The sequence below is a fragment of the Pelobates fuscus genome, chromosome 1 (assembly GCF_036172605.1).
Source record: "Pelobates fuscus isolate aPelFus1 chromosome 1, aPelFus1.pri, whole genome shotgun sequence".
In the NCBI taxonomy this organism is placed as follows: domain Eukaryota; kingdom Metazoa; phylum Chordata; class Amphibia; order Anura; family Pelobatidae; genus Pelobates; species Pelobates fuscus.
Window position 1 is genome coordinate 314,638,951 of NC_086317.1, and position 26,485 is coordinate 314,665,435.

At 41.6% G+C, this 26,485-nt stretch overlaps 1 protein-coding gene across 4 annotated transcripts; it reads left to right on the forward strand.

Annotated features, from left to right (window-relative positions):
- Positions 1–1,769: 1,769 nt before the first annotated feature.
- Positions 1,770–14,959, forward strand: LOC134594627 (pyrimidine-specific ribonucleoside hydrolase RihA-like). 4 transcript variants are annotated; one of them, XM_063444656.1, is made up of 7 exons: positions 1,770–1,791; positions 2,288–2,429; positions 8,892–9,088; positions 10,570–10,749; positions 11,783–11,894; positions 13,265–13,401; positions 14,585–14,959. In XM_063444656.1, the coding sequence occupies exons 3-7, from the start codon at positions 8,906–8,908 to the stop codon at positions 14,891–14,893; spliced, it is 921 nt and encodes a 306-aa protein (XP_063300726.1). In that variant the 5' UTR covers positions 1,770–1,791; positions 2,288–2,429; positions 8,892–8,905; the 3' UTR covers positions 14,894–14,959. The 4 variants fall into 4 exon arrangements, with proteins under 4 accessions (XP_063300726.1, XP_063300727.1, XP_063300724.1 ...); XM_063444657.1 differs by lacking the exon at positions 1,770–1,791 and adding an exon at positions 1,938–1,975 and having other exon boundaries at positions 8,878–9,088; XM_063444654.1 differs by lacking the exon at positions 1,770–1,791 and adding an exon at positions 1,939–1,975.
- Positions 14,960–26,485: the final 11,526 nt, after the last annotated feature.

Here is a 26,485-nt window from a genome sequence, read left to right on the forward strand (position 1 = left end):
TGTGCACGCCTTTGCTTGTTAGTGTTACAAGGTCTCAGGTGTGAATGGAGAGCAGGTGTGTTAAATTTGGTGTTATCATACTAGTCAATGAAAGTACAACATGGCACCTCATGGCAAATAACTCTGTAAGAATTATTATTTTATTATTTATATAGCGCCATCAGATTCCATAGCGCTGTACAATGGGTGGACTAACAGACATGTAGTTGTAACCAGACAACTGGACATACAGGAACAGAGGGGTGAAGGGCCTTGCTCCATGAGCTTACATCATTTCTGAAAAAAAGAATTGTTGCTCTACATAAAGATGGCCTAGGCTACAAGAAGATTGCCAAGACCCTGAAACTGAGCTGCAGCACGGTGGGCAAGACCATTCAGCAGTTTCACAGGTTCCACTCAGAACAGGCCTCACCATGGTCGACCAAAGAAGTTGAGTGCACATGCTCAGCGTCATATCCAGAGGTTATCTTTGGGAACTAGACATATGAGTGCTGCCAGCATTGCTGCAGAGGTTGAAGGGGTGGGGGGTCAGCCGGTCAATGCTCAGACCATACGCTGCACACTGCATCAAAGTGGTCTGCATGGTTGTCGTCCCAGACGGAAGCCTCTTCTAAAGATGATGCACAAGGAAGCCCGCAAACAGTTTGCTGAAGACAAGCAGACTAAGGACATGGAATACTGGAACCATGTACTGTGGTCCGCTGAGACCAAGATTTACTTATTTGGTTCAGATGGTGTCAAGCGTGTGTGGCGGCAACCAGGTGAGGAGTACAAAGACAAGTGTTTTTTTCCTACAGTCAACATGGTGGTGGGAGTGTCATGGTCTGGGCCTTGGTGAGTGCTGCCGGCACTGGGGAGCTACAGTTCATTAAGGGAACCATGAATGCCAACATGTACTGTGACATACTGAAGCAGAGCGGCCCCTTTCTTCTGAGACTAGGCATGGCAGTATTACAACATGATAACGAGCCCAAACACACCTCCAAAACGACCACTGCCTTGCTGAAGGTAAAGGTGATGGACTGGCCAAGCATGTCTCCAGACCTAAACCCTATTGAGTATCTGTGGGGCATCCTCAAACGGAAGGTGGGAGAGCTCAAGTCTCTAACTTCCACCAGCTCCGTGATGTCGTCATGGAGGAGTGGAAGAGGACTCAATTTGCAACCTGTGAAGCTCTGGTGAACTCCATGCACATGAGGGTTAAGGCAGTGCTGGAAAATAATGGTGTCCACACAAAATATTTACACTTTGGGCCCAATTTGCACATTTCCACTTATGGGTTTACTCACTTTTGTTGCCAACGGTTTAGACATTAATGGCTGCGTGTGGAGTTATTTTGAGGGGACAGCAAATGTACTCTGTTATACAGGATGTACACTTACCACTTTACATTGTAACAGAGTGTCATTTCTTCAGTGTTGTCACATGAAAAGATATAATAAAATATTTACAAAAATGTAAGGGGTGTTCTCACTTTTGTGAGATACTGTATATATTTATATTATATAAATATGTAGATGGATATTGAGATATTATAAATACTAAGATTGGTAGATGTAGATCAGATTTGTTCCCCATTCTTTTTCTTTTTTGTCACATACTTTTATTTTTAGCACATTATTTGTATGTGCATTTTTAACCATTTTTCAAATCAAAGTGTATTCAAATGATCTTCTATCTACAGATGATTTTTTAATTGGTGGTAATTCTAGTGGAATTACTCTCTGATACTATAAAAACTTTGCAAAGTGGATACAGAAACTGCCTGAGCAATGGAATAGTGCAGTGCAGGTAAGTTAGTTTTTACCTACCTCCACTGCTTTATTAACCCTGGTGATGGTAATGATTACTGAGGTGAAGAAAGGAGGATCTGTCTGGGAGTGCTGTTGTTCCTCTTTAATGATACGACCCTTTACTTTTAACATTGCTGCTTCTGAGAAGGTGAATCAGCTGCAGTGAGGAGACTGCCTGACTGGTAGATTTAATTGCTTTTGAATTTTTGATTTTTTTTTTAATTGGGAGCCATAAATCTACAGCAACAAAAGAATAACACCAAGAAGTTAAACACAATTTACTTTATTTTTAACTATTCTATTGTTTTTTTAAACTTTTTGCCTGCTGTTTGTTTGCATTGCTGTTCAGTTTTGTAAAACGCTGATTCCACCACATTCTGAATCTACACTACAAGCTCAGAGGAGGAGAGCAGCCAGAGCTCACAGAGGGAGAGGCTCTGCAGTCAGACATAGAGGAAGTAGTGAATGGTCTGCTTGTGTTTTTTTGGTTTTAGAGCGATGTTCCTTTATGAGTCCACCTGACAACACACCGTAAGAGGGAACTGCTCAAAGTTGGCTTTGTGGATCGGCAAGCTGAAAATACTCTGGAGGCAACGAGGAGCATGCAAGCCTTTTATTAAAGGAATCATTCTCCAGGTAAAAACAAACAGCCCAATTTTACAGAAAATCATTTCTAAGAGCTTGGGATCCCTGGCAGTTTAAGTTTACCACAAATGCTCTTTTATTATATATTCCATTCATAGATATTCATCATTCTCTCTATCTCTCTCATGGAGGTGGTGCTGGAGGGACACTTGCATGATGCATTTTTAGAGGAACATTATAGAATTACCAGTAGTTTGATTTTATTTATTTATAATTTATTTTACTTCTGGGATAGAGGTAATTGTTTAGCTTGTTTTACAAGTCCATGCAGTTGCTCGATTCACTTCCCGCAAGCGTCACATCAACGCTTAATTCATCCAATCAAGTGGTCCTCATACAGGAGGATTGGCGACTACAGTGCATGCATTGCCAGCGCTGCTCTCCTCTAATAAAATGGAGGCTAGCTGTGAGAACCAAGTTTGACTCCGTTTTTACATCAGAAGCAACACTAGTGCCTATCAGGTAGATAACCACTACAGGCATAGTTATCCCTGCAATGTAAGTATTGCTGTATCTGCTAAACAGCAATGTGTTACACAGGGTTAAAACCAGAGGACAACTGTACCCAGTGACAGACCGTTAATGACATGAAGTGGTCTGATACCTTTAGTAGTCCTTTATGAATACACTTGCCCCATGTTCAGGTATGTATCTATCACAAGGCAAACAAAGCATTTGCCTTGGGCGGAAATTTCCAGGGGGCGGCAAAAAACGCCGCCCCCAAATGCCCAGGTTAATGCCTTGTTTGCCTGGTTTTATGGGGGCTCAAGAGCTGGCCGGCTGGTCACCTTTGGGCTCGTCCGGGGCAGTTGTTTCCTGGGCGGGTGGCGAGGGAGCACTTTCCCCTGAGCTCTCTCTGCTCAGCTCCGAATATCACATCAGTCCAGTTCCCGGCATCACTCTGCGGCATGCTAGGGAGCTGATCAGAGAGATCACTGCTTCCTTGCTGAAAACTTAGAGCACCCGCCCGCCTGGCTGCCTTCCTGCCCTGCAGCCCCACTGAACCCCAGGTGAAAAATCCACCCAGCTATCCCAAAAGTAGGGAGGCTGGGTGGGTTTAAATTTAAAAAAACATAATAATAATTGTGAGTCTTTGGGGGAAATGTATGTGTTTGTCAATGAATGTGACTGTGTGTGTCTGTGAGTGTGTATGTGTATGTGTCTGTGCGTGTCTGTCAGTGAGTGTCTAAATGATTGTATGTGTGTCAATCAGTGAGTGTATGTCAGTGTATCTGAGAGTGTGTGTGTCTGTCAGTCAAAATGTGTATAAGTTAACAGGAAGAGGTGTGGCCTTGGCAGGAAGGGGCGAGTACATTTAAATTAGGGGGTGCCCGAGATCTGTCATGCCTAGGGCAGCACCATTTCAAAATACACCACTGCCTATGTTAATCTCTCTTCCATCTCTCAACCCAGTCTACCTGTTCCCAAACAAAGCTGATTTGGACAGTTTCTTAACCTCCTTTACCTACCTCATCGCTGATGGCTGAGTAGAATGAGAGTCAGTCATGGGAGTGTTAGGATTCTTTGTTAGGAATCTGTGAAGCATCACTAGTGTAGAAGGCAACGATATAATGCCATAACCTCACGATAGCGTGCAATCACACAGGCAACCTACCAGTTTGGGGGCCCCTTCATTTCCCACATAGGGCTGGATAATAGGACCAAGCAAATTGATGGTTCTGAGGCCGCTGTCTACCCCTGGGCCCTTGGTAGATGTCTAGGGTTACCTTATGGTTAATCCTACTCAGACTTAAACCCATGGCAACTAACTGCAGAGTCCTGGAGAAGTGTGCACGTTCTCAGGAGTCTGACTCTATTGCTAGAATGCTATTTTGACATTAAATTTGCAATTGACCGTGAAGTCTCACTTTATTGAATAGCCCTGTTGGTCAATGTACTCAATATTTCTGTTACACCATATCTATTTAAAAATTCACATTCGGGGTGCAGGGCCCAACCGCCATGCTGACATGTCGCAGGCTGGAAATGCTTCTGGAAAATGTAGTCTCCTGTGGCAAGTTTCCAAGCAATATTGGAGTCCAAGAGTTACCTTAAGTTTCCAGGCTGTTGTTGGAGCCACTGTGGCCCCTGAGATTGGGAGTTTCAGAGCCCTGGAGGGTGATACGAGGATTCTGAGTCTGCGGCCTATGAGGGTGGAGAGCGGGGCGGATGGACGCCATCCTGTTTGCGAACCTGACTGCCAAGCAACGGCCTTGTGATGCACTTTGCGGATCCTGCCCCTCCCACCCATGGACTGGGGGGGGGGGGGTTTCCCGGTCCCCAATGGAGGGAAACACCGCCTACCCCACACTGTGCATCCCACGCCTGGTAACCAAAATGGCGGCAATGCGACCTGCATTGAGCAACACAACTTCGCCCGCTATGCCCGCACGACTGCCTGCTGAGTATAACTCCTACCTACAACTCACAAGTCTACAAACGACTGATGCCTCTTCTTGGAAGTCCTTGCCTACTTACCCACAGATCGAGCATGGTCCTCACGACTGCCTTCCTGGACCTTGAGCCCACAGAGGTAAAACCTCAAACCACAGCCCCACGCCTGAACAGACCAACTTTGCTAGGATTGCCGGTGTTGGCCACAAGGAACCAGCACCGAGGACGCAGGTAGCGGGTTCATGAAGTGCCGGGGGCCGGCAGCGTGGTACTTCCCAGACCACACAACATAAAGCTGCTGCTAATCACCAATGGGAGGCAGCAGCGGACCACACAGTTGATCCGTCTGTAAGTGCACCCCAGAGGTGTCAGGCTGCCAGACCAGGTGGAATGGACGACCCACTTTGCAAGGCACCAGTAGACTTTAACAGAAACCTTGGCCCACCTGGCTGACTGTATGCTGACTGACAGTATGCTTTGCATTTTGTTGCTATTCATTTTCATTTTCTTTTTTTCCTTTTTGAGTTGTGATAGCCATAAGCATCTTGAGACACTCATACTCTTGTTGCCACTTAACAAAATCTCTACAGTCTTTGCGCGATTAGCTAATGTTGTGCTAATATCTAAACTCTGTAGATTTTGTCTGCGACTGTGCCTAGCCTGAACAAATTTACTATTTCACCTGAATAGTTAGTCGAGGTGACCTACCTGTTTTCTCTACTTATCTTCCCTCCTCTAAAAACTTGTGTGCTACTTAAAATGTCTGACAGAATGCTCTACTTTCACCACTTTTCCTACCAAATTAGACATATTGTTCTTGCATACTATAATACAAAATGTGCTGTCTAACTGAATGCCATGGCTATGTTTCTTTAACTTGTTATTACTTTGCTTGGAAGTGCTGTCGTGTCCCAGCTCTTTGTTATCACGTGCACAATATAAATAATTATAAAAAAAAATACAAATAAAAAAAAATTTGCACTTAAAAGGAAGCATATCTTTCAATTTGAAAATATGAAATTGGGGCTGGTGGCATGCCAGTGACGTTATGTGTCATTGGTGATGTCCAAAAAGGGCAGTCCTGCCCAGAATGCATGCCAGTCTGACTGACTGCCCCTGTCTTGACCCACTAAGGCCAGACCATTCACAAAGTGCTGCTAAAGTGTGATGTGCATGGACACAATTCACGACAATGTGAGTTTGCCTAAGTTTGCTAGGGGACGTTCTATACTTGGGGGAAGTGGTTTCAAGTCACTTTGTGGCAGAGTGCATAGGATAGGGCCGGATTAACATAGGGGTTGATGATGCGGCTGCCATTGATTTAAAAAAAAATAATAATATTAATATATATATATATATATATATATATATATATATATATATAATTTTTTTTGTACTATTCACGTTCTCTTGTTTAAGTATGAAAACTTAAGAGGTATGTAGGGGAACAAAACTGGTGTTGACTGGCTGACAATGAAATTAGTTAAGGTAAAGCTGATTTTGCGCACTATGCAAATGCTCTTGCTGCTTTGGTCTCTCTGTGGCATGTTCTCTTTCTTCTTCATTCACTACATACACTTTTTTTTCTCTGTCCCAGACTGTCTAAGGGGAGTTTCTGCCTGCTAGTAAGAAGGTTAGGATAGGAACGGACCAGCGAGTGCTAGGGGACAGTTCTTAGAAAGCGTAGAGCTAGCGCATCATTAGACGCATTTATGCCATACTCAGGGTGATGTCTGCACAGTATGCCCTTGGTCGGTCATCCTGCATTATTGGCAGGCAGCCTGACATGCATTCATGCCAAGCTGACAATCTTATTATTCGTGCAGACACTCCCCCTTTTTGGACATGTTTTGTCCCTTTGGGCAGTTCTGGTTATGTGATTCACATCAGTGGCCCACCCTTTAACCACGTCCACCGCAATCCTGCTTCACTGGACACTGCTGTTAGGGTGTATGGATTTACTTGAAAGATGAAAGCAAGATATTTGCATAGGATATGTGTTTTCTGATCGCTATATCCTGTGAGTTTCCCTCCAGCACCACCTTCACCAGATACATGACATTTGGAAGGTATAACTGTTTTATTGTTTTCTGTCGATTAGGCCCATCATAACTGTCAGCACCAGGCGCAATGGACTCTTAATCTGGCCCTGGTATAGAATAACAGAAGTGAACTGGCATCCTGGACCAGGTAGGTCTCCACTGGACCCCAGGGAAACAACCCTTCTGCACACAAAAAGGTATGGAAACAGGAAAGTGGCAACTGTCTGTGTGACTGATTGCATGTCTCTCTCTGGTTTTATTTTGTTTGGGAATACTTTTGTGAAGCTGTGCATTTATGTGTCTCAAGTTTATTTTTGTGCACATATCAGATAGTTTGTGCCAGTAGTTCTAATAACAGGCCCTGTGATTTCTGATGGCAGCATTTCTGGTTTTTATTGCACTGACTATATCTAGGGACACCATGGAACCAACCCAGACTATTGAGAGAGGACCCCAAAATCAGGACAGTATCCCTGGATACTAATGTTAAAAATTAACATTGTTTAAGTGACAGTGTATTGGTGATTTAAACTTACGGATAATTGGGGTTAGGATAAAAAGATGGGGGATTAGTAGGAATTGGGGGAAAGAGAGGGGTGTCTATGAGTTGGGCTCCTATAAAAAATTGCAGGATTCCTCTTATAACCATATTGGGGTTCCCCGTGCACATACTCCTAAATATGTGCAAACATATGCTCACATATCTCTCAGACACACATTCACAGCTTAAAAGGACATTCCACTGCCTAAAAACAATCAACAAATAAATATCACTGTTTAGTAGAAATGCCCCAATGAAAACATAAATGCATTTATTTATGCAGTTTTCATTGGGGTTATATCTAAAAACAAGGTGCAAACGCTGCAGATCTCTTGTCTGAAGGCTTCACAAGCCCTGCTCTTTTTCTAACCCTCCCAGACTTTCTGTGTCTGTCCAATCACAGACTTCCCAATGCAGCTCAATGAGAAGTCTTTGCAAAGCAGGTGCTCTAGGCAATTGCTTCTTCTTGAGTTTAGATCCACTGAGCTATCGAAACGAGGAAGTAACAGGACCCGTTGTCTGCTTGCAAGCCAAGGGGGTGTAACTAAGTTCATTTATAGAAGTGCCAATATCTATTGAAATCTGCAGTTTTTGTAAAATGAAACAAAGAGGACACACTCTTCACACATAAAGCACCTCAGCAAGCTAAAGTGCTTTAGGGATCTGGACTGTCCTTTTAACATTCAAATTCCCAATCCATGGTATCCAGGGCGCTGTGGGACAGTGTAGTGAAATCACTTCCTCCCAGTGTAGCACTGCCGCAGGAAAAGACTGTCAGCTAGTTTGGAATGTACGGGCTTTCGTGCCCTGGTGCATGCCCTGCCTACCAGCAATATGTTTTGACATTTCACAGAATTCCCAGTGTACATGAGAATATTGGGAACGCAGAATGTACCCTGCATCGGACATGGGGTTACACAGTGCAGTACACTACTGTGCATTACAGTTGAGCACAGGCACCATTATAAATGGCAATAATGCGTTGCTGGAAAGACACTAAGTGTTTGTGCAATAAATCCCACACTGGAAGTAGTATTTAACCTGAGTGTTCTGACAGGTCTTGCACCTTCACCCAGTCTAAGTGCTTGTTATGGCAGACAACCATACTACTAGTCATTTAATTACTGCTTTCTTTTATTACTTTAGTTCCTTTTTATATAAATATATTAAGGTTACAATAAGGTGTATTGTAAAAAAAAAAAAAAAAATATTATTAACAACCATATGACTCATTTCTGTTGACTGTTGGCGTTGGCGTTGGCAAGAAGAAGCCTTATGTTATCCCAGATTTATATATAATGGGCATTCTGCCAGACACGTAACCGTTTTGGTAATAGTAACAGTTCTGAAATGTCATGAGAACCTTGTTGAACTTTGTGAGATATTTGTTTAGGGGCACTATTTAGTAAAGTAGTGATCATCATTATATTGGTTGGCATGTCGTATTATGCTCATGCGCCAGCTCTTTATCCCTAGCAGGATCTCTCAAAATGACTAAGAAGCTGTTTCTCATTGATGTGGACTGTGGTGTGGACGATGCTCAGGCGCTGATGATGGCTCTTGCAGCCCCAGAGGTTGAAATCCTGGGAATCACATGTTGCTTTGGGAATACGACCATTGAGCATGTCTGCAGGAATGTGCTGCGTGTTTTACACGTGTGTAACAGGATGGAGGTGAGATCACAATGACAGATTCTTCAATATGAAAGCACTTTTTTTCTTTTCATGTTTACTTGTGTCTGATTTAAAAAGTTCTGCAAGAAATCTGAAACTGGGAAGAGAAATGGTCCTTTTGTACAAATCATCTCTTTCGTGGAAGCAACTCACTCAGAAAATGTTCAGGTGTATTCAGAAAGTTTCACATACCTTAAAGAGGAACTGTCACACAGGAGGTAAATACGTAATCTAACTACTAAGTGGAAAGTTAACCCCCTCACTCCCAAAATCGGATATCAATGTTTGTACTTTGTTACTTTGCAAAAGCCTTATTCACCATCATTTACACTACAGCAGTGATTGTCGGCTGTAGAGGTTACTTAGCCAGTAACCAATCCCACCAATTTAAGGACACACTCTATTGATTTATTTATATTTGTGTGAGGGGCAAATAAGGCCGTATAGGAAGTAAAAGGGAAATAAGTCGGTTGAGGTGTGCCGGAACCGACGTCGTGGTAGGCCTGTAATAAAAGAGGGCCCACCCATGAGGTGTAATGAAAGTATAGATAGAGGGAGTGGAGGGTGGGGACATGCGAGTCGCTACAAAAAAACGTACGGGACGGAGGAAGGTGAGTAGGGGGGTTTAAATAGGTACCATGCCCCTCCCACAACTGCAGGCCAAGACTTTACATATATAAAATTTAGTAGATATACATACATAGGAAAACATGCATGTATTCTTTCCCCGCATGATTTCCAATAAAAAAAAAAAAGTTTGAAAAAGCTGCAGACATGCCTATGCAAGCCCTTTCATTCTGTGGGGGAACACATCAATCAGTGACTTTTCATTGAGAAGCCTCTGCGTTGGAATCACAAACATGATTGCAGCATTCATATGCTTCTCGGTGAGCTGGAGTACAGCTCATTGGCAAGGGGGGGAGGCAGGTTCATTACAGCACATTGCGCCTGTCACTTCAGTTAGCTCTGTGGTGCTACCAGAGGTGGAAGAAAACCTCTCAGGTTGTCTGACAGCTTGGGAGGTATTTCTGTCTCTAGATATATAATTGCAGATTTCTATTGAACTGCTTTATACATCTATATTCCTTTATATGTCTGTAGGAATGGTATGATCCATTCAATCAGTATATTTGCAGTCAGGCACGAGGTGGGGGAGCTGAGTGAACTATGTGTCCAATTCACCATTTTGCAAAGTTTTAGCACAGAAATTAAGGTATTGACACCCAAAACCACTGCCCCCTGCTTTCTTCATCTCGCTGTGTTTTACTTTGATGAAAGTTTAGGCAGGTGGCAGATGATAGGATGAGTCTACTCCCAGTAGACTCCCAGTTAAACCTTATTGTACTGCAACACACAGAGAAAGGAAGCCGGGCGGCAACTATGATCAAAGTTTGGCTATTTAGACTTTACATTTGACTTTACAATTCTCACTTTAGTGAATAACCCTGAAATGTATTTCTTTGTGTGTGTCTATGGGGCAGATTCCGGTGTACCGTGGAGTCTCACATTCCCTTCTTGGAGAAATAAATCCTGAATTTGCCCACTTTGGAGGGGACGGACTGGGGGACGCAGGGGATCCAAATAGTCCAGGACTGGAACACCTACAGCAGGAAGATGCTGTTCATGCTATGATACGGATTATCAATCAGTATCAAAACCAAGTAAGGCATGCCTCTGCAACACTTGGACAATCTCCACCTGGAACCTTTATTTCTCTACAGAAAAAAATAAATCATCATTGGGTTGTGATCTAGTCAGGGCCGTATTTCCCAAAAGGCAGCCGAGGCCATGGCCTTGAAGCGGCACACAGGAGTGGGGCGGTACTGCTGGAACAGTGTATTGTTGGTGCTACAGCAAAGTGCTCGGGTGAGAAGGAGAATAGCTTTTTACCCTTCTCACTGGCACCTGAGGCGGCAGGTCCTCTCACCCTGTCGGTAGCTGAAGCAACTACAAGGGAGCGAGCAGAGATGATGTCAGCGTGACAATACCACGCAACCTCCTGTACCTCCAGCTACCTGTAGTTACTGCTGAAGCCCCAACACTGCTGGGCAAGAAGTAAGGTATGCTTAGAGGGCATATTATAAAAGAGACACAGGAGAGGAGGTAAGAGAAGACTGAACAATTGGATAAGGGGGGGAGAGGACATAAGAGAAGAACAATTGATTTAAATGGGAGATTAGAGGGAAACGTGATGGATGGGGGGAAGAATTATTGTGAGAACCATTGTGTAAAGCAGAGGGACAGAAGAGTTAAACAGGTGATTTAAAAAGGAGAGAAGAGGGGTACAAGTGAGGAATGGAGATAAAGAAGAGGCAAACAAGTAAGAAATAGGGAATAAGTGAGTGATGGGGTAAAGAACAGGAGAACAACAAGTAAGGGAAAGAGGGAAACGAGAAGAGGCGAACAATTGGAGAAAGAGTGGGTTATGGGGAGAGGGCCATAATTAGGGAAAGAGGGAGAGGAACACATGTAAGGGGAAGATAAATGAATATATAATGGGCATTGAAAAGAAAGATAAAAAGCAGAATTGGATACACATCATATCCCCTATCCAACCTGTCAGTCCCATCTCACCTTGTCACATTCATATAATTAACCACATAACACATCATGGTCAAACTAAGCTCAATGCCTCTTCATCATTTTAATATTGGGTACAACTGTATTAAAAATCTTGCTTTTGTCTTTCAAAAGGTTTCCTTAATAGCACTGGGGCCTTTGACCAATGTGGCCCTTGCCATAAAACTGGACCCTTCTATTCCCAAGAAGCTTCACAAGTTGTACATTATGGGAGGAAACCTTGAAGGTAAAAAAAACAAACAACCAACCTTTGCTTTAGAATAACAATGAAACAAGCTGAATTGAACAGCTCCAAAATTATAAATATGTAGCCATTCCACATTAACTCACACTGGCAGTTATTTCATATTCATCTTATTAAATCTATAAAAGGAGTGAACTTCCTATTAAACTGAAAAATAATACTGTTGGGTAATATCAATGCTCTTCGAGAATGGGAAATGTTATCTGGGATGGGTGACCAGCTGGAGTGCAAAAGGTTGTCTGCCCCAGATATACACTTGCGTATGGGGTTATTCACAAAAGTCTGAATGGGTCCCATACCAAATGGGGTAAAACCATCTGGATGCATATGAGTTCATGCTATTCAACAATATCTAGGCCTGCATTTGGTCTGGATTTCAACTGGACCAAACATTGTCGGAATGATGAAGTCTAGGCTTGAATTAAAAGAAAATAAAAATACAAACTATTTGCTCACTGGCAGCTCTTGTAGCCACCGGGTAAATAGTTAAAAACCCTCCAAAGTTTAAAGGTTAAACCTGTGGCGACTGGCTAGCACTTGCTAGCCAGCTGCCATATTTAATAGTTAGAAATGCATAAATAAAAACCCTATGGAGGGTCAATAAAAACCCCATATTCCTAAAAGGGAAGTTTAAAACCTTCCTATTCCCCAACCTGTTGTGTGGCAGGTCGTGGCATATCTACTAAATGTCTAAATCTATGGCCAACGGGTGGGTCTATTTAAGAGATACGGGTGGGCATTCCTAATGTCACCCCTGTCCTTACAGGTGGTCAGTGGGTGTGGGCTATTATAAGTGGGGGCTACATATAATACAGGGAGGACTTAGTATCTTCCCCTGGTCCCACCCATGGGACCGAATGTGAGGTCCTAATTATATTAGGCAACAGTTGGGGGCTCTAAAGTTTAAAACCATGGGGGGTGGACATGCCATTGTTTAACCCCTCTCCCAATTACTGGGATGCCACCCCTTTCCAAGGAGGCAGGGGTCCCCAATCCCATAGCCATCTCTTATTAAAATTAATTAACCCTACCTATCCCTGTCACCCTAATAAGTGAGGCGGGGTGACACATAAATGATACCTGTAAAATTTAAAAATGATGCTTACAATCAGAAGTCTTCTTTCTTCTAACTCTTCTTTTCTTCAGTCACCAAATGTTGAGATTGATCAAAGCTTTGTGTTCTAAACGTGATCTAAATAAGTAGGACAGTCACTATCGAAAAGAAGTAGTACCTGCGGGCACATTCCACTTGGTGACTACTCCCCTTTCAACTTTTTGCACTGCTTTTTAGAACAGAAAAGTTTGATAAATCTTCCAGATTGTGTTAGTTCAGTGACGTTTTTCTTTTGCAGGAAGAGGTAACAGAACAGTATGTGCAGAGTTTAACTTCTGTCTTGACCCAGAGGCTGCCTACATTGTGATGAATGAATTTACATGCCCCACCTATATCGCTACTTTAGACTTTTCTCGCGCAAACAGCCTTACAATGGTATGAATTTTTATTTTCACTTCATATAGCAAAAATACAGTATCTATCTTTGGAAACATCACTGCTAGGATTATTGCCTCACTCAGCAACACAATAGAACAGTGGCTGTAGTTTCCTGGCATTGCATTTTCAAGCAATATAACACTAAATAAAGATCCCTGGCCACTAAAACAACCAGCCTAGAGGTATATAGATGTGGTAAATGAAGGAGTATAAGCATTCTAATAATAGAGACTCAAAAGAGACAGAAATAACAGGAAATGTTAGAGTAAACCTATTGGGGAACACAGTAGGGTACATGGTTGGGAAAGAAACCAAGGAGAAGGGAGTGCAGGGAGAGGGTTTTGTAACTGTACGGAGACATTTGCGATTTACTTTTTATTGCTGGATAAGTCAATGTATAGTTTCACTAAACTGCAAATTGAGTTGACCTACTGAAACCAGGAACTATAGTTTAATAATCAAATCAAATATAATGCACCCGTGTTACACATTTCATGCAATTTTTCAATAAAGATTTAGAATATTGTATATTACATGCTCTACCCGTTTCCTTTTATTTCAGGAAGATCTTTTGATCTTGTATTTTTGGGGTTAGGCTCTCATATAGGGGATGTCTCAGGTACAACTTAACCAGCATCTCCTTGTGAATTTGCAAAAGTATACATTTAAATGTATTAAGACTAAACTTCCCTATCAGTCTTGGTTTTCCGAATGAGATGGGAACCAGCTTACGTTTGCCAAGTTATTCTGTTTTGTTTTGAGATGTAGGGTTAATGAATTCATACATTATGGACCATTGGATAATGGTTTGTAGGTCAATCATGGTGAACAAGGTGTTTTACCAGGAAGATTACATTTCTACAAGATATCCGTGTAATAAAAGTGCTTGTTTATATACTGTAGTAGTTTAAATAACCTCAATAGTATACAGTCCTAACACGACTGTTCTGAGCCGGTATCAAATGAAATTAAAATTTAAGGCCCAGATTATCCAAATTGAAAGCATAGCTGGCTTAGAGATTTTTTTCATTTTGGTTATTTTTGCCTTAAATTTGAAATTCGCTTTGAATTCTTACTCTAGTGAATATCCCTGTATATGAACAGAAGGGAATGGCAGATTTAGATTCCTGTTTTATAGCTAGTACAGGACACTAATGGCATGTTGTATTCACCCTCACAGGAATATTTCAAAGACTGGGTGAACCAGGACACTGCAAAAGCCAAATTTATGAAAACAATCACTGCCCGCTGGCCACAGAAAGACAGCTTTGTGTCTTATGACTCCTATGCTGTGGCTGCTGCGATCGATGAGAGTATTATAACAGAAAGCCTGGAGTGCGCAGTAAGTGTGGAACTACAGGGACATTACACAAGGGGGATGATGGTTCTGGATTCTGATGAAAAATTGAAGAAAAACCATAAAGTCACCCTAATGAAAAAAGCGAACTTGGAAAAATTTAAACAGCGTCTGTGGTCAGCCTTGGCTTAAAAAGAGAAAGTGACTAGTGTATCAGATCTATTCTCAAACGTAAAATAAAACGTGTCTTTAAGTGTATGGGTGTTTATACCTCTGAACTATTGTTTGAAATGTTGGGAGGTATGAGTTTGTATCAGATGGACAAAGGTGGACACTTTTTTGATTTTAGGCAGTTCTGGGAATTTTTTTTTTTTTTTTTTACACTAAACGATTTAAGACACTAAAATGCAGTTTAGAACAAAAACTATGTACTTTAAAACATCTTTGCTGTTTAAATAAAATTAATGGGAATTTTATCGCTTATTGTTGTGGAGCTCTGTTATACACTCAGACAGACCAACAGTATGGAGCTCCTAGAGAAGAGTGCCATTTGGAAAGAAAAGAGGGACATTTGCAAGTGCCTTACCTGAGATAGAACGATAGATAACATTCCAATAACACGTTAATATTTATAATATAAATCTGTCAAAATATCATGATTTATATCAATGGCTAAATGCAATGTATGTCCTGTTTGGCAAATACCTTTAAAGAAAGAAATTAATAAACACAAATCGCAATAGCAATGACTCTGTTACAGCCAAGTCTGGAAAATGCACAATGCCAATTCCTCCAATTAAAAAGCATCTTTGATTGTTGTATTTAATTTTTTTCGTGGGGATAAACGGTAAAAGAGTTAACCTTCTTAGTAAGTTTATATATATATAGTGTGGCGTTAAAACAATACTGCTTGTGAGACGATTTCGATGTACAGGCTATAGTTAATATGCTGCATTAAATAAAAAAAAAAAAAGGAAAGGAGAAGGTAGAGATGAACGAAAAGGAAAAACATTATTTTAAAGTTGTTTTTTTTCACAATATTTTGAAATAACATGTTGGATGTTCTTTCCGAATCATGGCACTTAAGAAAGATAAAACCATGACCAGATTAAAAATAAATCCATAAATACACTGAACAAAATTATGAACGCAACACTTTTGTTTTTGCCCCAATTTTTCATGAGCTAAACTCCAAGATTTAAGACTTTTTCTATGTACACAAAAGGCCTATTTCTCTTGAATATTCACAAATCTGCCTAAATCTGTGTTAGTGAGTACTTCTTCTTTGCCGAGATAACACATCCACCTCACAGGTGTGACATATTGAGATGCCGATTAGACAGCATGATTATTGCACAGGTGTGCCTTAGGCTGGCTACAATAAAACGCCACTCTAAATTGTGCAGTTTTATCACACAGCACAATGCCACAGATGTCGCAAGTTTTGAGGGAGCATGCAATTGGCATGCTGACTGCAGGAATGTCCACCAGAGCTGTTGCCCGTGAATTGAATGTTCATTTCCCTACCATAAGCCGTCTCCAAAGGCGTTTCAGAGAATTTTTTATGGTACATCCAACCGGCCTCACAACCGCAGACCACATGTAACCACAGAACCTCCACATCCAACATCTTCACCTCCAAGATCGTCTGAGACCAGCTGCTGCAACAATCGGTTTGCATAACCAAAGAATTTCTGCCCAAATTGTCAGGAATCGTCTCAAGGAAGCTCATCTGCATGCTCGTCGTCCTCATCGGGGTCTCGACCTGACTGCAGTTTGTCATCGTAACAACTTGAGTGGCCAAATGCTCACATTCTATGGTGTCTGGCACTTTGGAGAGGTGTTCTCTTCACGGATGAATAACGGTTTTCACTGTACAGGGCAGATGGCAGACAGCGTATATGGCGTCATTTGGGTAAGCGGTTTGCCGATGTCAACGTTGTGGATCGAGTGGCCTGTGGTGGCAGTGGGGTTATGGTATGGACAGGCGAATGTTATGGACAATGAACACAGATGCATTTTATTGATGGCATTTTTTTTTTTTTTAATTCTTTATTTTTCGTCGTGCATAGGTTCAGTAACTCTTTAATCTGTGTTGCCACAACAGCGGATGCAAGCTTAAACATATATGCATATACATTTTTATGACATGTGAGATCATAGCACTTTTTGGTTTGTCATGGGAGTCTGAGTAGTGGGTCAGTCTCGTTTGGGTTCAAGGGATTGTATGGAAAGGTGCCTGTATGAGACTACGTGAATATTGTGAACGTGAGTATTATGTGGCTTGTTGAGCCTGATACTGTGGGCTGAACAGGGTGCTTATGGCAAGTGTGCCCCCCCTGAGAGCCGGGGTTAGTCCCGGTTGATCCTGCGCTAGTCAGTCGTGTGGGGTAGGTTTATGTGTTTTGCTTGGTCCCCATTTGCCCTTCTGCCCTGTTTGCTGGTCCAGGCTAGAAGGGTTTGAGGAGCAGATGTGGATGTCCCTGTTCACCGTGCATGTGAATAGTCATTTGGGCCCCTTACCGAGGGGGCAGCGAGGGGGGCTGGGGGGGGAGAGGATGCAGTTGGTGTGTGCCTGTTTCTGGGTATACAATCTGTGCAGGTCACTGTGGTCGGTTCGGTACGTGCTAGTCTAGGCTATTTCACCTCTGTGTTGGGTCGGCGGTCTGTGGGTAGCCTGTCTGTTGGTCGTCTGGAATGTGAGTGTATGATTAAATTAGTCAACTAATAAACTTTGTAAACAGAGTTAAACAGCTAATATGGGTTGGCTTGTTACGGTTCAAGTCCCTGAGTTCCGGTCTCCGGCCGGGACGAACGGCCTAATGTTCGAAATGTCCCAGGAGTGATCGGGACGGAGTCTCTGCTCCTCCGGGGGCCTGTCCGCCAGGCCGAGTGAGGCCAGGAACTGTGGTGCCTCTTCTGGTGCCGTAGCTCTGTAGGTCTTGTCCTCCACTGTTGCTGTAAGGGCCCTTGGGGTGGTCCAGCGATATGCGATGCCTTCTTCTCGCAGCCTCCTTGTGATAGGCCGCATGGCTTGCTGCCATTGTAGCGTGAAGTGGGTAAGATCTTGATAGAAGGTCAGGCAGTGTGTTTCAAAGTGGAGAGGTGTTTTGTCCCGCAGTGCCTGCTGGAGTCTTTGTCAGCATAAGCGTGGACACAAATTATAACGTCTCTCGAGGAGGTAGTGGGTGCTCTGGGTGATTTCACTATGCGGTATACACCATCTAACACAATTGATTTTGCCATTTTTGCTGGCAACACGCAGGCTATTAGGAGTCTAATGAGGTGGGGCAGCTCCTCTGACGCTACTGTGTCTGGAACCCCTGGATTTTCAGGTTTTTCTCCCGGCCTTTATCTTTGAGGGAATCCAGTCTGAGATTCGTGTTGCTGTGAGCGGTTTGTATCTTATGCATCGTCTCCTCTAGGGCTAAGAGGCCTTGTTTGAGGTCGGTTACATCATCCTCCGTAATCCGGACTCGTTCTGTGACGTCTTGTACCTCTTCTTTCACCAGAGCAATGTCTGCGTCAAATAGCTTTTTAATGCGGTTGTAGAGGTCTGAGATATCCTGCTTGGTCGAGGGATAGGAGGATTGTGCGTTTGCCGGTTCTCCATGGAGCTGCTGGAGGGAGCAGCTAGGACCACTGGGGGGTCAGCCATATTCATCCTCCGGTGGATTAGTGGTGTGCTCTTCGTCTACCCATTCTGCGGGCGTCTGTTTCGTCAGACCGAAAAGCATTTCACCGATGTCTCTCCCCTTTTGCGGGCCTGCTTGTGTTTTGGGTTTCGTGCGGCCCATCAGTGTTGCGGGCGATTCGTCTTCAGGTGGAGAGGAGTACCAGGCCCAGTTTGCAAAGGCCTCGGTGTATTCCGCGGGCCCTCCTCAAGTTGTGAGGCCTGGGCGTTTTCCTGGGCTTGCGGGCTGATTTGGCCTTCGAATCGTAGGTGAAGGGCATGGGTGTGTTCCACGTGTGCTTGTGCGCTTAGTTCCCACTTCACCGTGGTTCAATGGGGCCTGAGTCTATTGATATTAAGCAGATTAGTTAATTTTGGGCCCGGAGCTCTGAAAGATGGCGTTCGCTCCGTCCTGGTGCTTAGCCCCGCCCCCCTTGATAGCATTTTGAATGCACAGTGATACCATGACAAGATCCTGAGGCCATTTGTTGTGCCATTCATCCACGACTATCACCTCATGTTGCAGCATGATAATGCATGGCCCCATGTTGCAAGGATCTGTACACAATTCCTGGAAGCTGAAAACATTCAAGTTCTTGCATGGCCAGCATACTCACCGGACATGTCACCCATTGAGCAGGTTTGGGATACTACAGCATGTTCCAGGTCCTGCCAATATCCTTCAACTTTGCACAGCCATTGAAGAGGAGTGGACCAACATTCCACAGGCCACAATCAACAACCTGATCAACTCTATGCGAAGGAGATGTGTTGCACTGCGTGAGGCAAATGGTGGTCACACCAGATACTGACTGGTTTTCAAGCCGCCCCCCCCCCCCCCGATCCCTCCCAATACAGTAAAATGGCACATTTTAGAGTGGCCTTTTATTGTGGCCAGCCTAACATCTTTACAATAATCATGCTGTCTAATCAGCATTTTGATATGCCATACTTGTGAGGTGGATGGATTATCTCAGCAAAGGAGAAGTGCTCACTAACACAGATTTAGACAGTTGTGAACAATATTTGAGAGAAATAGGTCTTTTGTGTATATAGAAAACGTATTAGATCTTTCAGTTCATCTCATGAAACATGTGGGCAAAGACAAAAGTGTTGCGTTTATAATTTTGTTCAGTGTATATATTTATTTTGCTCCCATAAATCTCAGGAATCTTTAACCCCTTAAGGACGCGGGACGGTTCAGGACCGTCATCGGCATTTTTGCGTTGCCGACCGACGACGGTCCTGAACCGTCCTAAATTTAAGAGGTACTTACCCGATCGCCGTCGTTCCCCCGGCGGCGATCGGCGTTGCTCCCGTTGTGGGGAGACTGCCTGCAGCCCAGACAGTCTCCCCATGGCGGATTAGGACCCCTGTGGCCATGTGATCGCCCAACAGGGCGACCACATGGTCACAATAGGTGTCCTAGACTCTGCCTGCAGGGGGACTGTCTGTGCTGACAGGCAGTCTCCCTGCCAGTGTAAAATCCAAAAAAAATTAAAGTTATAGTGAATAAAAAAAAAATATTATTATATATGTGTATATATATGATATATAGACATATATTATACCTATATAATATATGTCTATATATCATATATATAATGTCATGCTAAGTGTATTTTTATATTAATATGTACATATATTAATATAAAAATACACTTATAATTAATTTACACACGTATATATATAATATATATAATAACTATATATATATATTGTATATATATATTATTATAAAATACGAATAATAAATAATTTAAATTAAATTTAAAAAATTAAAAATAATAATAAAAATTAAAAAAAAAATATATCTATACGAAATGTTATTCTAACTGTATTTTGATATTAATATATATATATTTATATCAAAATACACTTAGAATGAAATTGTATATATATCTATGTATATATAAATAAATAAAAAGAATACAAACTATTCATATGTCCATATACAAAATGACATAAATAATTATATAAATATACACGTAGACTTCAAATATATAAATATGCATATATATTTAAATTCTACGTGCATATTTATGTAATATTTTTACATAATTAAGTTATTTTATTGATTGCAATTTAAGGGACCTGCCTGCCAACCCAGGCCAAAAGTCTAGAGAATTTAATTTGCTAGCACTGTATTTTACCCTGTAACGTTCTACGACACCCTAAAACCTGTACATGGGGGGTACTGTTTTACTCGGGAGACTTTGCTGAACACAAATATTAGTGATTCAAAACAGTAAAACGTATCACAGCGATGATATTGTCAGTGAAAGTGACTTTTTTTGCATTTTTCACACATAAACAGCACGTTTACTGATGATATAATTGTTGTGATACATTTTCCAGTTTTGAAACACTAATATTTGTGTTCAGCAAAGTCTCCTGAGTATAACAGTACCCCCCATGTACAGGTTTTATAGCGTTTTTGAAAGTTACAGGGTCAAATATATGGGTCAAATATTTTTACATTGAAAATGACCAGGTTGGTTACGTTGCCTTTGAGAGCGTATGGTAGCCCAGGAATGAGAATTACCCCCATGATGGCATACCATTTGCGAAAGAAGACAACCCAAGGTATTGCAAATGGGGTATGACCAGTCTTTTTTAGTAACCACTTGGTCACAAACACTGGCCAAAATTAGCGTTCAATTTAGTTTTTTACTTTTTTCACACACAAACAAATATGAACGCTAACTCTGGCCAGTGTTTGCGACTAAGTGGCTACTAAAAAAGTCTGGACATACCCCATATTGAATACCCTGGGTTGTCTACTTTAAAAAAAATATGTACATGTGGGGTGTTATTCAGCGATTTATGACAGATAATAGTGTTACAATGTCACTATTGATAAATTTTAAAAATATATGTTTTGAAACCGCAATATCCTACTTGTACTTATAGCCCTATAACATGCAAAAAAATAGCAAAAAGCATGTAAACACTGGGTATTTTTAAACTCAGGACAAAATTTTGAATCTATTTAGCAGTTTTTTTCATTCGCTTTTGTAGATGAATAAAAGATTTTTCACATAAAAGTAAAAAAACATGTATTTTTTTTCAATTTTTCATCATATTTTTTCATTTTTTTAAAATTAAATTACATGAGATTATATAAATAATGGTATGTAAAGAAAGCCCCTTTTGTCCTGAAAAAAACAATATATAATTTGTATATGAACAGTAAATGAGAGAGCGGAAAATTACAGCTAAACACAAACACCACAAAAGTGTAAAAAGATGCCTGGTCGCAAATGTACAACATCGCAAAAAAAGTCCAGTCCTTAAGGGGTTAAAAACACACTCAAAAAGCTTGAGGGAAGCATAAAAGAACAAATAGCTGGAAATACAGCAGAAGAAGACATGTCCAACTTATCGTTCTTCCAAGATTCTTTATGATGATAAAAAAAACCAAAAAACACGTTAATTTTATTTAAGATTTAGGCTCAAATACAATTGAGTTGAAAAATTAAGTGGCAGGAATTGTCCAAACAAGCAGATTTACTGGTTAAAATTCAGAATGACTCAAGAAATTCAATCAGAAAACCTTCAATTAGGATCTAAAATCCAGTATCTAAAAACTAAAGTATCGGACACGGAAGATAGATCTTGCTGGAAGAACTTAAGAATAAGAGGTATTCCAGAAAGTGCCTCAAATCAGCAATTGGAAGCCTACTTACTGGATATGTTTTCATCAATAAATGGAAACTTAGCTATGTTGCCAAGTACAGCAATACCGCCGTATGTAAAATGTAGTCCCTGCCAATTGATCACTGTAGTCCGTGAACATTTGGCATGAAAGGTGTTAATTTTATTAAAGCAGGGAAAAGGGGGGATTTAAAGGGACACTCCAGGCACCCAGACCACTTCTGCCCATTGGAGTGGTCTGGGTGCCAACTCCCACTACCCTTAACCCTGCAAGTGTAATTATTGCAGTTTTTTTATAAACAGCAATAATTACCTTGCAGGGTTAACTCCACCCCTAGTGGCTGTCTACTAGACAGCCACTAGAGGGCACTTCCTGCTTCATAGCACAGAAAACCTGTGATAGATTCTCGCTGGACGTCCTCAGGCTGTGTGAGGACCTCCAGCGTCGCTCAATTCCCCATAGGAAAGCATTGAAAATCCTAAAGTGGGACTGTCATGAAACAGCCAGGCCAATCTGGAAAACAATGGAAGAGAAGACTTGCCAAAAATATATTTTTTCAATTTGGTATGGATAGATTCAGAGCAGTATAAGACCCTCAAGAAGCATAATAGAATAGTTAAACAGCTATAGTAACAGCTTTGAGAGGAGACAGTTTAAAAATATATATTTCAAATAAATTCCTTCCATCCTCCCCAATCAAAGTCCTCCAACTTTATATTCAAGATATTAATCTGATGAAATTGACATAATTTATCTCAAATTGCTCCCTCTGGCAAGATTTTATAAATTGCTAGTTTAAAAACTTTGTATAATTTGTTTTCAGATAAGCCAGTTACATTAGAATTAAACATTTAACTACCTACCAGAATTGGGATTGAAGAGCATACCGAAAGTAATTTTTTTTTTTTTTTTTTTTTAATAAGCACTCTAAAGACAAACTTATCGTTATAACTACATACTTGATAGAGATCTTTAAAAGACATATACAAACCTCAGTCTTCAAATAAATGGGAGAGAGATTTTGGAATATCTTTCCAACTAAATATGTGGGGTGAGGTTATCATGAAGGTTAGAAAGATTACTCACAGTTTAAGCCTGCATTAAGCCTTCAAGGTTATGCATAGGTGATATTTTTTTGACATTCTTTATTTATAGCGTGCATGGAGTAGCAGTAAGCTTGTTAAGCCACAACAGCATTTACAAGCAGAGTGATAAACAAACAGTATAATCATCGACATGGCATATAGTTAAACTGCACATTTTTTGTTTTTACGGCTGATATATTACGATGAGAGTTAGATAGTGGAGAGACATAACAGATCATAAGTAACAAGCTAGACTTGCTGTCTGAAAGAGTAGTATAAATGAAAGTAAAATGATTATTTCATATGCTGAGTAAGGTGGCAGCTTAAGCAAAATTGGTGAGCATCAGGTACCGACACCCACTGCCCAGACTGCCTGTTAAGGTAGATTTACAAGAACGCAACTCAGGCTGGTACAGTATGCATCGATTAATAACCTATTCGAGTATTACTAACAAGATATGGCATCTAAACATGGCAGCTGACACGAAGCAGGCTCATTGCATGTTTTGGTTTTTACATATAAGGAGGTGACCATGGATCCTAAACAAGCTAGCATACAACAGTATTGCACAATGCTATGGTGTAACTTATTTAGTAGCAAGTCACTGTGTCGGGACAAGTCGAGCTAGTGATGAGAGCATTTCATGGGATGTCAGAGTTCGCTGGTTTCTGGGGCGCATGGGGGTGTGAGGGGTAGCCCTGTGCGTGGCTGCAAACGTCACCCAAACTTGGTAGTGTATAGGGATACGCGGTAGAGCCGTTTAGGCAAGCTTGAGGCATAGTGGCCCTCCAGCCCCAGGCCGTCATGAAGGCATGCATCCCTTTACCACAGACTCAGATGCTTGTAGTTGAGGCCAAGTCTCTCCCTTGTGGGATCCAGCCGAAGCTCCTGCTGGTCTGTTTCCACCTGCGATGTTGGATATTCGGCCTCCATGGTCGATGCTCCAGGGGAGGAGTAGGGAGTGTGACTTAGTAGCTTGTGGGAAAGTTGCACACAAAGGGATCCCACTCTGCTCCTGCCATGTTCCACTCCTCTGCTTCTCCCGGTCTTGAGTCGAGGGTTCTGCAATTCATGCAGCCAACTGTGCCCAGAAGTGTGCAAAGTGCTCTTTCATGCGCTCGATAGAGCACTGATAGGCCTCCAAATGCCGCTTCTGATCCTGTATAGGGTCAGGGTATGTCTCTGCCATCTTAGATTGGCAGTGAGCAGCGTCTGTGCCGTGTCAGTCGCCTGGTTATGCAGTAATATGTGGGTTCCACCCGTGGGGACCGGGATAACCCCCGCTGGTCCAAAGGGTGGAGGAGGGGTCAGCTGTAGTTACTTGCCATGTCGAGCTGTTGCAGTCAGCATGAGGAAACCAGCCGTGTCTTAGCCCTGCTGCTTACAGGCCGCAATTTGCTGTTGTGGTTCCCGGTGGCTCCGAGCCTCGATCCAGGTAGCAAACAATGCATTATTGTGTCCCCCTTCCGGAGTGACTCGTGGCATTGCTGCTAAACTGCACCATTTTGCAGGAGCTCGTGCTGGGCACATCTTGCCTACTTGCAGGTCAGGCTCCGCCCCCTGCATAGACTATATTTAACTCCTATTAGAATATAAAAAAAATCAATAAAAAAAAAAATCACACAGTTATCCGAATATCTGTTGGTACACTGTACCATATGTGGTGGGAGTGCAAAGGTCTAAAACTAAGAAAAGAATCACGGATGTTTTTACAATGCTTTGCAGGCAGTCTTATCACCTCAGCTATTCTTGTTCAGCTTGATTTCACTACATGTAGACTAAAACATAAATCTCTTCATTAATATACTTATGTCCTCCAAATTAATTCTAACTAGAAAATGGAAAGTCTCGTTAGAACATGCATGGTCAGAAATAGTTACTAAAATAGATTACCAGGTCCGAATGGAAGAAGCATTTTAAAGATCAGCTGTCAAAATTGCACAATAGAGAGTGATTTAAGCGGATTACATGCGAATTTAACATCTGAAACATGACAGAGCATTTCATTCATATTACAACTCATACAATAAGTACTAAGTAATCAAAATAACTTCTGCCCTGCAGCCTCTTCTGTGTGCCCGAAGAAAGTCAGCAATGGAACACTTTAAAAAGTATTTTATAACATCCCTCCTTTAAAAAAAAAAAAAAAAAAAAAAAAAAAAAAAAGAATCTACATATACTTGTTTATGTTGTTGGAATGCACAGACTCTCATAAAAAGCACTGTATAAACATTTATTTTTGTTTTTGTTTTTTTAAATATAACCTTTACCTCACTATAACCCTGCTTGATCAAATATATGGCAGAAAATGTGCCAACCAGTGAGGGTTAGTGCACAGTAAGAAGGTGAGAGTTTGGTGGGCTATGAGAAATGGTAAAGCATAGCTGCTCAAAAAGACAATAGCACAATGACAATATTTATCACACTGTGTGTATATATAAATACATATACACAAACACACACCATTAACCTATGGGACTATCTGTACAACTATGAAGAGCTGAGTGGTTAAATTTGTACTAAAGCCGGATAGAAAAGGTCTGCAGTGCTGCTATGTAGTGACTCGTATTCAGTGGCAACTGCTGGTAACTACCTTATAGCTACTAGTGAAATTTGTGGTTGTTAAACAAATTCTACTTGCATACAGTAGCTACAAGCTTTTGAGTGCGGAGCAGCTGGCTGGTAGAAAGTAGCGACAATTGAAATGAGCCCTTAGGAGTTTTATGTATGCTGCTTGTGCTCTTAAAGGGACATTCTAGACACTAGAATCACTAAAGATTAATGTAGTAGTTCTGGAGCAAAGAGACTGTCCCTGCAGGCTAAGCATTGTAAACACTGCCTACCACCACCTCTAGTGTCTTGTTACGCAGACAGCCACTAGACAGAATTCCTACAAGTGGATTCGGTGTCTCTGCATGGAGTCTAAATACATGGCATAATGGTATGCCAGCTTTGTGATCCTTTAACCCCTTAAGGACACATGACATGTGTGACATGTCAGGATTCCCTTTTATTCCAGAAGTTGGTCCTTAAGGGGTTAATCAACACCGTTCACACTGGATTAAATGTAGCTATTGTATAGAGCCCGCATTTAATGTTTGATATAAGCATCTGATAGCATTACATGTAGTTTAGAATTACAAAGATTGTGTGTTCAGAGCAAAAATGTGTGTGCATGGGGGAAATTAACATGGCATATGCATTAGTATTGATTATATTGATCAAGCAGGTTAAATTGTGAGATTAATGTTGTAAGTTTGTGAAAATAAATCACTATTTCTAGACTTATTTCTGTCAACTAGTTACCATCAATAAAAACAAAACAAATCATGACATATAGGACAAATATAAAACGGTGCTAGAGGAA

Excerpts from the sequence above, each read along its gene's own strand:
- LOC134594627 (XM_063444656.1), top strand. The coding sequence starts at position 8,906 with ATGACTAAGAAGCTGTTTCTCATTGATGTGGACTGTGGTGTGGACGAT. Across the intron at positions 11,895-13,264 it reads TATGGGAGGAAACCTTGAAG|GAAGAGGTAACAGAACAGTA; the intron begins GTAAAAAAAACA and ends TTTCTTTTGCAG. Across the intron at positions 13,402-14,584 it reads GCGCAAACAGCCTTACAATG|GAATATTTCAAAGACTGGGT; the intron begins GTATGAATTTTT and ends TCACCCTCACAG.